The sequence below is a fragment of the Hyaena hyaena genome, unplaced genomic scaffold, assembly GCF_003009895.1.
Source record: "Hyaena hyaena isolate Hyena2069 unplaced genomic scaffold, ASM300989v1 scaffold_1303, whole genome shotgun sequence".
Lineage (NCBI taxonomy): Eukaryota > Metazoa > Chordata > Mammalia > Carnivora > Hyaenidae > Hyaena > Hyaena hyaena.
In genome coordinates, this window is record NW_024081937.1 from 231,619 (window position 1) to 247,628 (window position 16,010).

General features: G+C 34.4%; 1 protein-coding gene across 1 annotated transcript in view; it reads right to left on the reverse strand.

Annotated features, from left to right (window-relative positions):
* SEMA3D (semaphorin 3D) overlaps positions 1–16,010 on the reverse strand; it is a 197,373-nt gene that overhangs the window by 127,218 nt on the left and 54,145 nt on the right. The window contains 1 exon segment of the mRNA XM_039223233.1: positions 1,457–1,647. Coding sequence (XP_039079164.1) covers positions 1,457–1,607 — 151 coding nt within the window. The 5' untranslated portion in view covers positions 1,608–1,647.

Genomic DNA, 16,010 nt, shown 5'->3' on the forward strand with positions numbered 1-16,010 from the left:
ATCCCTATCATACCAGGCGGTACTAAGGATGAAATAGCACACCCAGTCTTTATACAATGCTTTGCTCACTGAATGGTCAGTGACTATTAACCATTAACGTTTCTTTGCAAGTCTGATTTGTTTTGCATTGTTCACTCAAATCAATGCAATGCTCTAGTGTTATTCACTGTATCTCAGAAACCAGATAGTTTCCTTTTTCTTTTTCCCCTTCAACCTCTTTATTTTCAAACTTTCTGTGGCTTTTTTTTTAATTGTTTGGAGTTTAATATTTGTTTTCTGTTCTTTTCTTAAGATTAATTTTGAATACAGGCAAATGAATGAATCTGACTTGTGAATATGATGGTTTGTGGAAAATCCATATACTTGGGGAATCACGCCCCTTATCAGGATAGAGAATTCTTCCATAATTCCAAAAAGTTTCTTTGCATGTCAAACCCACGTTAATCCTCCTCTCAACCACACAGAGACAATGTTCTGGGTTTGTTTCTTGTAGTTTTCTTTTTTTTACCTGCTTAAAATATTTAGAAAAATATTGGAACTCAAAAATAATATGTTGCCCTAACTCTTTAATTCAAGAGATACAAATTCCAGACAGATACCAACATATGAAGTATGTAATGGGTATAATGCTAATTCCACTTCCACTTACATTTGACATGAAATTAGGTGTTATTATTGATATTTAATTTGAACTGAGTTGTTTTAAAGAGCTATTAAAACTGGAGGCATAATTTTTACCTACCAAGTTTGGAATAAAGGAGTAGAAGTCCCTACCTCCTCCTCATTCCTTCAAGTATTAAAGAAGCCAAGGAAAGAAAACAAAAGAAATATATCTTTAAGAATAAAACTTGGCATAGTCTCTGTCTATCTATCTATATATGCAAGCACATGTAAGATGACTAAATATAATTCATATGAACTTTGCTTTTATATTAATGTAAACATTTAAAAACAATAAGCAGATTTCATTTCTTAAATAGATTTTCATATCTGTATTTCAAGCCTTTCACATGGTCTTTTTAAAAGAATAAACATGTATATGTTTGAGATTTTAAAGGTAGGTTAGTGCCTTAACTTTTTGAAGATATCTTACTGTGTTTAAAAATAAATCCCCTCTAACTAGGGATAAACTAATTAGTATGAGTTATATGAAATTAATGTTTTTTCTACTTTTAGGGATTGACTTGTTTTAATACAATCTGATTATAACCTATAAACCCACATCTCCTAATCATGTTAATCAGTAGCTGATCATTGTAAATAATGAGCTTAAAAGTGTACACAAACACCTTTGGCACCATTTTCCTCACAAAAATAATAATAGGGTGTTGTAGTCCATAATATTTTTATTAACTGATGCCAATACTATGAACATTTCACTGAAGTCAGTATGCACTTCTAAATAAAAGAAATACAGTCACCAAAAAGACACTCTGAAAACCATTTACAAATGTACCTTTGTAAGTCAGCTTGAGTCGTGGAATATTTTGCTTAGAAGTTCCAATGACAGGAAGAAACAGCATAATCATGCTCAGCATCATCAAGACATGAAAAAGGTGAAAATCAGGGCTTCTGGACTTTGGTCTCTGATTTTTAGTAGCATTCATGATGAAAACAATGTCCTCTTTCAAACAGTGATAATGTAATCTAAAAAACAAGAAAATAACTATTAATATAGCAGTCTGCAGATTTTCTTAGACTTACTAAATTATAGTTTTCTGAATGTGTATAGATTTTAAAAATAATAATTGCTCCTTCTCCCTTATTTTGATTTTGTGAAGTGTTACAGGGGAAAAGAATCAGAACTGAATAATAAAATTCAGGCCTGCCTTTACCCAGTTGCAGAGGGTAATGCATAACTAAAATTTCAACTGTTTATGATAATTAGCCTTCCTTTCTCTAATTAAGTTTTGTTTTTAACACAAATGCAGGGGGAACCAACCCTTTCTAACTTCATGAGTTGTTTACTCAAGTAAGAATACTGGTAGAAACCTAGTCTTTCCTGGTATCATCTCCAAGAAAAAAGATCCCCAAGCAAAAACAAATAAAAGTTGTCAGGTTCAGGGAGTCCTTCTCTTATTTCTGACATAAAGTTTTTTTTAAGCTTATTTATTTATTTTGAAAGAGAGAGAGAGACCATGAGCAGCGGAGGGAAGACAGAGAGGGAGAGAGAGAATCCCAACAGGCTGTGCGCTGACAGGACAGACCTGGGGCTCCATCTTAGGAACGAAGAGCTCATGACCAGAGCCAACATCTCGAGTTGGTGGCTTAACCGACTGAGTCCCCTAGGTGCCCTGTGACATAAAGATGTTTCAAAAGTATACTGAAGGGTGGCCTGGGTGGCTCAGTCGGTTGAGCGTCTGACTTCAGCTTAGGTCATGATCTCATGGTTCGTGGGTTCGAGCCCCACGTCTGGCTCTGTGCTGACGGCTAGCTCAGAGCCTGGAGCCTGCTTCCGATTCTGTGTCTCCCTCTCTCTCTGACCGTCCCCTGCTCACGCTGTCTCTCTCTCGCTCAAAAATAAACATTAACAATTTTTTTAAAAAACTTTACATTTCATTTAGAAAAAAACGTCTACCGCAAATTGGAAAAATTGGCAATGATTAGACCAGAGCCACCACCACCAATTGTAGGCCTGGGATAATGTGATCTTACCTGCACCCTATATACTATTCCACACATGGCAGTACTGAATAGAAGAAACAAACTGTAATATAAAAGTCTTTATAAAAGAGAGGAAGTTGTTACCAACTAGGTTGCCATAAATAGGTTGCCTAATATGTCTTTCTTAAGACATGAAATAAATTAAAACACATATTTCAAACTAAGCTGGATATTAATAATTGCACATAATATTGACTGAATGTTTATATGTACCAGATATTTTCTTTAAAGTGCTTTCCATAAATGAAATGACTTAATTCTATAAAATTAACTAAACAAGCAGGCCTTTAGACTGAGGTGGCTCTGATTCAGTGGTGGCCTCCTAAGCTGAAATCTAAGTCTATAAATGTCTCAAAGTTACAAAGTCAAAACACTAGGGACAACCAATTGCAAACAACCAATTAGGCCTCAGGCTATTGCCTGTTCTTCCTCTGCCTCAGCACTGTCTTTGCACAAGTCTTTACTCAGGCTCCCAAAGGTGCTCCTGACCACTTCCAGTTGGACACTACATGACTGGAATCAATTTTAGACAAATAAACTCCAAATTTTAATATGTCTCAGTCTATCTTTTAATAGTGCTACCGACAGCCTTAAAGGATACGTAATTATTTACCTCATTTCACAGATGAGGAAACGGATGTACAGAGTTAAATGGACCTCCCGAGGTCACATGGTCACATAAGAAGTAAATTAAAATATTTGGCCAGAACCTTATTAGAGTTGGCCTGTCAACTCGTAGGTTTTTGGGTGCTTTGCAAAGTGATAGAATCAAGTGATCTTCAACCCTCACAGTACTCAACTTCTCTTCTTTCTCCACAAAGTTAGTGCTGTCTTTCTGAGAAATAGTCCACAGAAAGAACGCTGCTATGCCTACTTCCAGGGAAGATTCCAGACATGGTACCTGATTTGTCTTTTGTCCAAATAATTTCTATACTTCATTAGTTATTGCTGTGGCCTTAATAAAAAAAAGTATACTTTAAGTAATTTTCTAATTATTGAATATCAAAATATTCTGTTTATATGGTTTAGTTTTAAGACAAAGTCTAATATGAGTGAACTTTCTTATGAAAGATCAACTCTTAGGTAAATGCCTTTGAGTATCAAAGATCTAGTTACCTTAAATCTCAGAAGTTAAGACCAATCTGGGAAAGTTAAATAATATTTAACTTAAAATAATACTTGGGGATATATTGATTTATTGTTATACATGACAAACATTTTAAGGAAATAGACTACAAATTTTATGTTGTTTCTTCATGAAATGTTGAACATGAATGCTTAATAAATTATATTTTTTCAATTACTTTAATTGCTTTCAAAGATATTAGAGGAAGTACCTGTCTTGTGTATAGTCTGTGCATATTTAATTACTTTATTTAGAAGATTACTACATATGAGGATTATCAAGGTAATTTAGATACTCATTTAAGAATATAGTACTAAGGGGCTCCTTGGTGGCTCAATAGGTAAAGCCTCCGACTTCAGCTCAGGTCATGATCTCATGGTCCGTGAGTTTAAGCCCTGCATTGTGCTCTATGCTGACAGCCCAGTGCCTGAAGCCAGCTTTAAATTCTGTGTCTCCCTCTCTCTCTGCCCTGTCTCTCTCTCTCTCTCTCTCTCTCTCTCTCTCAAAATTAAACATTAAAAAAAATTTTAAAAAGAATATTGTACTAAATATGCCACATATCACATATTTTATTCACATTCACTTGACATTTCTTGATGGTTTCACCTAATTAAATATCATTTGAGAGGAAACAGGAATTTGCTTCTGACCAAAAAGATCTATGCCAACAGTAGCCCCTTATGAAAATTTTAGTTTTTAAAATTTCATTAATGTATATTTTAAACTTTAATAAAGTCCTTTAAATAACATATTTAAAATAAATTCTTAAAAAATAAAGAACTGTATTATTTCAAACCTAGTGGGACAAAATGTTACTACCACAAAATAGTCACTTTAACTGGTCTACAGAAAAGTTTATTAGTATTAGTTTTAAATTATGTGAGTTTTAAGTTGTTCAATCTCTTAAGACATGAATCTTGCAACCTTTCAATTTGTCATTTATATCAGTAAAAAATCGGTACATCCATTGACTTACAGGTTCTCTTTAAAAATTTACATTTATGCAAACAAAAACATATGTATACGAATATATACATAACAGTCATTAACTAACGTCATAGCTAGTCTTCAACCATTTATTAACCATTTATAGGAAAAAATAAGATTATTTTCTAAAAGGAATGATTGATTCTATACAAATAATTAAACCACCATGAAATAATTTCTAAAATCAAGATAGTTATGGGATGCTACGAAGACAGCTCAAAGGCGTATCATACAGATTCAAGCAAGACAAGGATAGTTTCATGGAGGACAGTGAAAAGAGAATGGAAAGCAAAAAGAAATAGTTTCAGAAGACAGTGATACATCCTTAAGGGTTCTTGAAAAACCTGAAGCTTTAGAGCCTTGGTTAGATTGCTATGAGGAGAAGGAAGAGACAGAGTAGCATAATCCAGAGAGGTGGAAGACAGAGGACACGAAATACAAATTTGACCTACTTGCTAAATGTCCTTATGCCTGTTCTGGTACCTAATATATTATGACTCAAACAGTGCCATTACTCCACACTGCCTTTGATGTTAGATCTTATGCGCTGATTCCATCCATACTCATCAGCAACTCTCTAATCTCATTTGCCTGTTCCTTTCATTTTTCCCTAGATCTACATGTTAGCAGATTACGGGTCTCTGAACACGATCCAGAGCCTTGATCTACAAACATGTATTATGCTACCTACCCTTACCTCCCACCAAAATGAAAGGGAAATTGAATATAGAGTTTAAGTAAGATGAAATTTCTCATTAGGCTTAGTTTTTCTGAACCTCTGGACATGTTAAATAATACTTTTTTCTTTTCATGATGTGCAACAATGCATGTAATGTGAATGTATGTTTACGTGCCCAGGCAAAAGAGAGGGAGCTTTCCATGTGTGCATTTTATTAGCAATAATGACCTCAGTACAGGACCTTTCTTGGGAATTAACGACCAGTTGGGGTTAATGGCCCTTGGGTATGTATTGAGATATCTCCTCCTCCAACTGATCATTAATCGCTAAGACATGCCCTGTGCCTCCACCACTATAAGTTAAGAAGATTGATGTTTTGGTTTTCAATGAACAGTAGTCATACTGTTCCTTGTAACCCAACTCATTAATACTGTTAAATAAGTTAAAAACCAAAGTTCTGTTTTCCTTGCTACTATGACATTCTGATAAGTGCACACACGTGCTGAAACATAGGCTAAGGGTGAGGGACAAAAGGAAACAAAAATCCTGAAACTGCCGGAACTTTTCAGCTTTAAATATTTTTCTACTATAAAACAGTCACTCTCTATAATCTGTTGTTCCTGATTCATTATTTTTCTTCCCAACAATCCTTTGAATTCAATAGTTAATCTTTTAATTGAGGTAATTTATGGGTTAAATATATAGCCAAAAACCTCTCCACTGATCTAGTGACATTTTGCCATCTTCCTTCCAGTGGATGCTTGTGTGTGTGTGTGTGTGTGTGTTATGTATGCACACGTGTGTATCCTGCATCTGGGAGGAATTACAGAGAGAAGTAGGTGTGATTTAACCTAAAGTGGGTGGATTTAGTGAATTGCATAGGTTATACTGCATGCTACTGTCTGTAACAAGCCCGACCTGGAGCCAATTAACTGTGTGTAATCTATTCCAGATGTTCCCTGGAACAAACAGCACTCTTGGGGATCTTCAGATGTGGAGCCAATAGAGAGTGTTCTGATTATGAGAGATTTTTACACACTGTTCCACTAAATCAGAGATCCAAATGCATAATCTAACATTCAAGAAGGCCTTGTGCCATTTCCCAAAGGAATATAAGGCGTTCAGGACTTACTGGATGGATAGTAACTCATCAAAAATATTATTCGAGAAGCAAAGGATATACAATTTTATATGTGAACTTCATCGATTTGCCTTATTTATTTATAATCATTTGTTCCAAATGTCATTAAGATAATGTAGTTATGATGAAAAATATATCTATGCACAGGACAAGAATTAAAATACACAAGTCTTAACACATAAAAACCTTGAACACTTAGATTTAGGATTTTTTTCCTCTGGGATGTGCGTATGCCTGCGAGTGTGTGCGGGCGCATGCGTGTGTGCCCTCACACACACACGTTGGGGAAAGGAGGAAAAGAATCCTTCATTTTTAATTTATAAAGAGCTGTTTGTTCCTCATACCTCTGTGGTACACATAAGGTTGCTTGGGAATTTTTTACTCATTCAGGAGATACTAGGAATTATGACTACACCCAAATTAATAGTATTATCAGCATAAACTCACTCTGGCTTAGTTGTAACTCATCTTTTTGACTTATTGGTTGATTAGATGGTTTTTCTGTGGAATACACAAAACTGATAAATTATTAGTAACATAACTTCATGATAAGTATATGGACGAGAAGCTAAATAGAAGTCATAGAAGAAACTTGAGAATCAAAGAAACAATACAGGCAAGCAAAGCGAAGCTTTTTGTTTGCAGAGGACTATCTTATGTTCCATGGATCAAATGGAACAAAGCAATAGTGATAAAGCAGAATGCAAGCAGTATGTATGAAGATACGCCAGGATGGGGCTTGGAATGCATTCATGTACATGTATTTTATGTCATCCTTCCTACATTTTCCTTTCCATTTTCTGATATATCTATTATCCTGCTACTTAGCACAGGCAGGAGTATGCAGTCACTCCTCAAGTGTACAGTACTGTCTCCAGTGAGTAGAATTTATAAGGCAGCAATATTTGATCGAAAAATTTTAACTGTCCATTAATGGACTTCACCGTTTTAAGATGTCATGAATTCCTCAACAATTAACATAATCCCATGGAGTCTGAAAGACCATTTGATTTTTCAGAGATCATGAAAAGCAGACTTGAAATTTAATTAAATGTTAACTTACTTCCTAACATCTTTATGATAATAGCCAGTGATATTTCACTATATCCCTAACCAAGTATGAATATCATCAGGAATCAGCTATAAAGATGAGCTAAATTCTTTGTCAGTAAAGACACATTACAGTAATGACAATTTTATTTTGCGGCGGTGTAACCACATGTTTACATTTCTAAAATACAGTGAAAATAGACTGTATAAAAACCTGCTGGACAAAGCGCCGTTGTTACATGTTACTTGGGCTTCCATGCCTTATGGCCTTGTACTTATGGCCAGGTCACACTATTCAGGATATCACCCCAATGAATCCAGTTCAATAGAAAATAATAGTAAGACTTCAGAACACCCACATGTAACCTGTTAGAATATCGTGGGTTGCACTTTTCCCTGAATACAACAGGAACAACAAAACAATTTTCGTAAAGAGGCCCTAAACGAATCAAGTGTCTCCAAGGTCGAAAATGCTCAACTAATGAACACATTTGCTAAATAAATAAATAAATAATGAAATACTGCTGTAAATGACTTTATGCTAATCATTTTTCCTTATCCTAAATCTTATATCATTTTACTACTCAACGCAGCACACTGTTAGTTATCATTTCATTGGGTCGGAGAAAGTACCAATAGCATAATGTTCCTCGGTCTCTCCTTAAAATTTGATTCATCCACAATTCAAAGATTTAAGATTTTTGGGGGCGCCTGGGTGGCTCAGTCAGTTAAGCATCTGACTTCAGCTCAGGTCATGATCTCACGGTTCGATTCGTGGGTTCAAGCCCTGCTCTGCATCGGGCTCCCTGCAGACAGCTGGCTCCGAGCCTGGAGCCTGCTTCAGATTCTGTGTCTCCCTTTCTCTCTGACCCTCCCCTGCTCACACTGTCTCTCTCTCTCTCAGAAATAAATAAAACATTAAAAACAATTTTTAAAAAAGACTTAAGATTTTCACTTTCAGATTCTTACACCCTAGAGAGTATTTTAGTTGGTACCTGTTCTCATGACCAAAATCATCATACTTCTCACCTTCTGGAATTCTGATATGTATTTTGAGGACTATAAAATATTTATATATATTCTACAGAAATATTTATAGAAATTAGAGTCCTTGGCAAACTTCAATGTCTGTTTTTTGTAGTCAAAAATGTACAATTATTGAAACTGATTGCTTTTTTTTTTTTAACAGCCTCCACCTCAATTATTCTGATACATGGCTCCCATGGTTTAAAAAATGTTTCCTTTTTTTATAAACATATTGTTAAATAAAGAAAAGTAGGAATTACTGCAATTAAGAAGGCAAAATAATTGTATTCTCTTAAAATAATAAAATAAGAATTAACCATGTGTTTATTATTGAGAGGTTATTCTAATTTATTTTACTGCTTTTGCCTTTAAGAAATGTCATTATTATCAAAACTGAGTGCTACTTTTGTAAATATCCAAAAATTTTAACTTTCTTGAAATACGTATCTAGGTATTAATGGGGACATTGAGCTATATGCCCAATAAAGATTATTCCCAGACTTTATAATATTTATCTAATATTTCTGCTAATATGGGCAGCAAATAGATCAACATCTTAAACTGACTCTTTAATGATAAAATGTACAAAATATTCTATATACAAACTCATTTAGTGTCCTGATGGTCTCTGTAATCAGCAGAAATAACCATGCACTAAGGAATTTGTCTTTCAAAGCACCATAGGTATTTTATGGTATTAGAAACTATTATAGTGCTTGCTTCAGCAGTACTTATAGTAACGCTGAAGCTTTGCAAAGAGGAACAATGAGAAGAGCACGGCACCAGCATAAGAATGATGGACAAATGCGCAGATTTAAGAACTTTTTTTTATGTCCTGACCTGTGCGGTGGTCCTGTTCCTTACAATTTTCATATGGATGGTATAAGCTCCAATTAAAAATATTTATTGAAATAATGACTTACGTTAAGAGAAGAAAACGTAGAGATTTTTTTATTATTTGATGCATATTTTCTAAGATTGTGAAACAAGAAAAATGTCATATCCTTAAAAACAATACAGAGGTTATTACTTACCTACTTATAAAAAAATATCAACCTTATACAAAACCATTTATGTACAGCAAATAGTACTTAAGTGATTTCATACAGTAAGTCTAAGTTAAAACATGGATTTGCACTATAGTTAATTTAGGATCTCAAGGTTGTAACTATTGGAAACTAGTAAATATTTCCAATGAATTAGGTCATGTTTAAAGACATTATAACATGGAATAAATATGTAAATTCTCTTTAAAACTCCTAACACCTTTGAATAAACAGAGCAAGAAATTAAACCAAATCTACCAATAATTCCAATATTTAACAGCAAACTTTTTAAGTAGGAAATAAAAAAGCTTGTACCAGGACAAAAGTGTCCTTGAACTTAATATTAACATTAATTCTCCAGGAATGCCTGTACTTTTAAGATCAAAACACTTAAAATAAGTTAAATGACTCCTTTATAGCTTTTCCTTTTTTTTTTTTTTTTAAGGAAAAAGATGTACTCAACACATTAACACTATTTGTTTCATCACTATTTCATGAAACACCTTAGGGAAATAAACATTTCTAGCACCATGAGGCATCCATTCCATCTGCATAAGGAGAAGAGTTTAAATAATTCACTTTATAAATAGCACTACCTGGGAATAAAAATAGGCAGTGTGTGAAAGGAAACTTGGTGTCCAATGCAGAATTTAGTAATCCAGATTTCATATTCGGTTCGCGTTTCATGATATTTGAAATGTTGTGACACATCTGGACGAGGTGGGTGATGGCTACTAAGAGGGCCCTTGTGGTGAGCACTGGGTGCTACAAGTGATGAATCACTGAATTCTATTCTTGAAACCACTATTACATTATATGTTAACTAACTACAATTTAAATAAAAACTTGAAACAAACAAAAACTAAATAACAATTTTAATGGAATTGTTATTTTACTTATTTTTCTCATATTGAATTCAATACCACTGATGACCATGCAAACAACGAGGAAGCTTTTCAACAAATAAAAAAATTTCCAGCACTTTTGTTGACGGTTCTTTAATAATTATTGTCTATATTTTTAGTGATGATATGTTCATGGATTTCATCTTGGTTTAAAATCCTTCACATGCAATTGTTCTGATACATAGATATATATTTTTTTCACTCAAGAGTTTTATCTTGGCAGATGAGGAAACTGAGGCTAAGAGATAGTACATCACTGGCCAAGGCCCCTCAGCAAGGATTAGATGCAGGGTCAAGTTACTACACACATAGAGCTCCTTCAGCAATGCCAGCAAGGTGGGTGGGAAGGAGAGCCTCCCCCAATATCCACATTATCTAGGGAATATGTATCTGGAGATGCAGAAGGGCCCTCAACCTAGTGGCCATGATTGTTGGCATGTCCCTTAGGCTCTGTTTGGCAATATCTAGTAGAATATTTCTGATGGTCTATGGTCTGAAGGCAATGGTCTGTATCTCATTGTCCAATATGGTGCCCTGTCTCCTTCTCTCTCTCAAAAATAAATAAAACATTAAAAATAAATAACAAATAAATAAATAAAATGGCTATAAAGACCTTTCATGAACTTAGTTGTTTTTCATATTCTTTAAGCAATTTATTCTGCCTACTTATGATGCCACTTAAGAAGTTTAGATCCTTTATATTTGGCAAGTTATGACATTCTTTGATGTGTGTATAAAATTATTTTAAATACTTAATTTTCTGCATCAAAAAAACAACCACAATTAAAAGCAGCTATACTTTATCCAAATATTTTTACAAGTATTTTTCCTTACATTAAAATTGTTACTTTATTATAGAGTGAATTTTGCAAATCCATACGAGCTTACAAAACATGATGAATCCAACTTCATTATTAACACTCTATGGTTATATACCATAATTTAGCAAAATTTTGTCTGATATGTAACAGGAATTCAAAAATAATTTTGTTTATAATAAATAAACTAAAATTTTATTATTTATTATAAATTTTGGTTTATAATATAACCCAGAAAACAGCAAAGCAATATCTCCTGACTCTAAGCAGAGCAAAATTATTTATTATGTTAGTATTCAATTAAGTTTAGGTAAATTAAAAAGATAAAACTTTGAATTATAGTTTAAATCATTCCAGATCTGTAAACATGCCAAGCATTATTTATAACAATTTTCATTCAAAATTGCTGCATTTATAGCATACCAAAGATTTGAAGTTGTTTCTCCACAGATTCAGAGCTATTGTACCACTTAGAACGTTTTAATATATCTGCTAACCCTAAGATGGAATATTAAAAGCACATATTCCATATTGTCCCCATATATATTTATAAACTCTTCAATGTTTCTATACCATGAGCTTTACTTTTCTCAGAAATGTATATATCAACTCATGTTAATTAGAAACTAATAATGCTAAAGAGAAATGACAATGTAGTATATAATACCAAATAGTATTACTGTAAAATGATTGAAAATTCTTTTATAATTAATACAAGTTTTAACTTTATTTATATATACCTTCATATGAAGACATAATCTTTTTTTTTTAACTTTTTATTTGTTTATTTTGAGAGAGTAAGAAACAGTGTGAATTGGGAAGGGGTAGAAAGAGAGGGAGACAGAGAACCTCAAGCAGTCTCCATACTATCGGTATAGAGCCAAATGCGGGTCTGGAACTCACAAAGCCAGGAGATCATGATCTGAGCCGAAACCAAGAGTGGGATGCTTAACTGACTAAGTCATTCAGGAGGCCCAGTGATAATATATTTTAAATTATGACTCCGTAATTCCTTCAGAAACAATGTTAGGTATACTAGATATGCAATATAGAAACACAATGTGAACTTTGTTAAAGAGCCCTCAGTAAAGCTAAATTAATCCCTGTTACCTGTATTCTCTTAATACATAAAAGACAGTAGTTCCTGGACTCACACACATTTGTATTTAAAAAGTAGCATACAGTTACCCAGTCCATGAGCAGTGTGTCTGAGTAAAGAATGGACCGAGTGCTGCCTTATTAAGTGAGACTGATAAATTTCAACTTCTTTATCAGGCATCCCCATAAACTAAACACCCTCTGGTCTTTCTTGTGTAAATATATTTTGCTTTTTTTTTCTTCTTTTGTGTCTCATGACACTTTTGGAGCCTGTTCCATGTATTTGGCTCTCCAGTTTTCCCTTTCAACCTCAGCATCATCACATCTAGGTCCCTATGAACTAATACCACTTTCACTTTTCTTTCCTTTTCTTCATTGAGATATAATTGACATGTAACATTGTATAAACTTAATACCAGTTTCTGAGCCTTGTTTAATTTCAACTTTACACTTTCACCTATATCTGAAGAACTGGATTTAAATGGTCATCCCAAATCTCTCTGCGTCATTTACGGTAAGTAAGGAATTTTTTAGTTTAATCACACAGCTGTAGATGGACATTTCTCCACTTTGATTTTTTTAATGTTTATTTATTTTGGGGGGGGGATCCTGAGTGGGGGAGGGGCAGAGAGAGGAGGACATAGAATCTGAAGCAGGCTCCAGGCTCTGAGCTGTCAGCAGAGATCCCAACATGGGACTCAAACTCACAGACAGCGAGACCATGACCTGAGCTGAAGTCAGACACTTAACTTACTGAGCCACCTAGGTACTCCTGCACATTCATTTTTCACATATTTCTTTCCTAGAGAAAATGTCATGTCTATATTATAACCGAAGTTTCACTAAAAAATGACACTAGCACTGTAAGCTGGATATTTAAATGCACAATTCACCTTAGGTAATCTCTCAAAATTCTTATTAATCAAACTAACGTATTTTTATCATGTGTTACAGTAAACGAGGGAAAATTCTTGAGTATACCAGAGGTGATACAGAGAAAGAAATCAGGCCTTGGTGTGTGATGGTTTAGGTTGTAATCCCTGCTTTGCTATTTATCATCTTTATGCTCTAAGAGAATTCACTTAATTTCTCTAAGTCCCGTTTCCTCATCTATATAACCAGATTATCTGTACCTGTCAAATATGATTGTTGCAAGAATAAAATGAGATAATACAAGAAAAGCACTTAGTACCTTGTCTGGCACATAGCAAGCTCTCAAAAAATTAGCATAAAGCTGTTCCATTTTTGCATGGACAATGAGAGCAATTATTTTTCCAAAGATATTAAGTGAATATAAAACTTAAAAGGGGGGCATCTGGATGGCTCAGTTGGTTAAGCGTCCAACTTCGGCTCAGGTCATGATCTCGCGGTTCGTGAATTCAAGCCCCATGTCCAGCTCTGTGCTGACAGCTCAGAGCCTGAAGCATGCTTCAGATTCTGTGTCTCCCTCTCTCTTTATCTCTTCCCTGCTCATGCTTTGTCTCTCTCTGTCTCAAAAATAAATAAACATTTTTAAAAAACTTAAAAGGAAGCCTGGAAAATCCCATGTATTCCTATGATGCTTGCAAATGTGTTTGTGTAATCTGGCATTAAAGTTCCCAGCCTTCATTTCACAATATAAATCTTCTCAATGCAGTTTGATAAAATCCCTGTTAAAGGAATAATGATACATTGTTTTCTCTAAGCTTCCAATTTGTAGGGTCATATTCCCTGCCAAAATAAAATCCTACCTGAAAGAACACACTTAATTGCTTTATTGGATATGGAAATCGTTAGAAAATAAAAATAAAGGCAAAGTATAAAAGGAATTATTTTTATTTGAGAACATTCAAGTTGGAATTACCAAGTATGTTTGCAGAAAAAGTCTAGGGAGGATGTCTTAGAAGTCTAAAAGCTTATTTGGATACTGTAAGAGCCAAAAGAGTTTATATACATAGAGAACATAGCTTTAATTATAACTGCTGTACTTTCTTCAGAGTATTCAAAACCCTGAATTGTTATAGTACAGTAAAGTCACAGTTTCCAAACCTTTCCAAATAATATTTAGGTCATTCTCTACATCTCTCACACGATTTGTATTTGCACCTTCCAGAGCAAGTGTAATTTCCATCTATGGACACTTGCACTTTTCTAAGCCACATGAAGGCAAGGACATCACCACTGTGTCGCCAGAGCCTAGCATCGTGCCTGGCAGAGAGCAGGAGGTTTGCACATATTTGCTAAACAACTGAAAGCAGTCAATTTCCTCTTTCCTTTATCAATCCCCTTCTAAGACATATGGTGATAGGCAGCTAAAATCTCTATGTGTCATCTCTGTGTAATTCATGAAAACACAAAGAACTTGGGTAGTCTGAAGAATCCCAGAATCATACGGGAACTTTTGCACCAAACTAGAATGACCCATAGCTGCTACAGAAATTCATATCCAAAAATAATAATCATTTTTTTTTAAAAAGGAGGAATGACTGAGTGAGTCAGAGACATTCTTGGATTCTCGGTTTCTGGATATCTTTTTTTTGAGAGTTTTCAGAATCACACTTTTTCACTAACCTTCAATGAAAATGTTATAGAAAATCCCTGTATAGAGAGAAAGGCCATGAATAGTGAAGAGTTTGAATTTTGAGTCAGATAAGCCTACGTATGAATTCCAGTTTTACCACTTTCTGGACAAGATTTTCTTTGAAATTTAGGAAATGATGTCATCTTGTTATGTTACTCCATTTGAAATAATGTATATTGAAATCCCTATCCACACAATATGTGTAAACATTACCCATGAGGATTATTCTTTATAACAGACTAAGGTAGTCCCACTCGCTCAGTTGAGTGTGGTCTGTCAGTGAACACTTTTGGTACCTATGATTTGGAAGTAAGCAAATGCTTGTTAGCTATTTGGAAAACTCTAAGTTTCACCCAGCTCCATGGACACAGTGGAGAAGCTTTAATAATAAGAAAATAATACTTTAGTTTTTGAAACATTTTTGAGTTATTTATTTATTTTGAGAGAGCAAGTGAGTACACAAGTGAAGTAGGGATAGAGAGAGAGAATCCCAGGTAGGTTCAGCACTGTCAGCGTGGAGTCGGACATGGAGCTTGAGCTCATGAACTGTGAGATCACGGCCTGAGCCAAAATCAAGAAATAACACTGAATGGACTGAGTCACCCAGGTGCCCCAAGAAAATAATATTTTAATGTGATTCTTTCTTTACTATCACCTTTATACTTCTTATTTCTACCTTTCTATCTATTGTTGGGCTTTATCCAGAAGATAAAGCATAAAATTGAACATAGGTAGAAATTAAGCACATATTAAGAATCATCTATTAGGCATTCATCCTGTCCTGACAATTTCCGCATTCCTAGAACATTCACAGCACAGCACAAATCTCTTCCAAATAAATGTACATCCAGATTAAAAGGGGATGGGAGAGTGGTAGTGTCTAAGTAGTAAAATATGCAAACCACTTAGA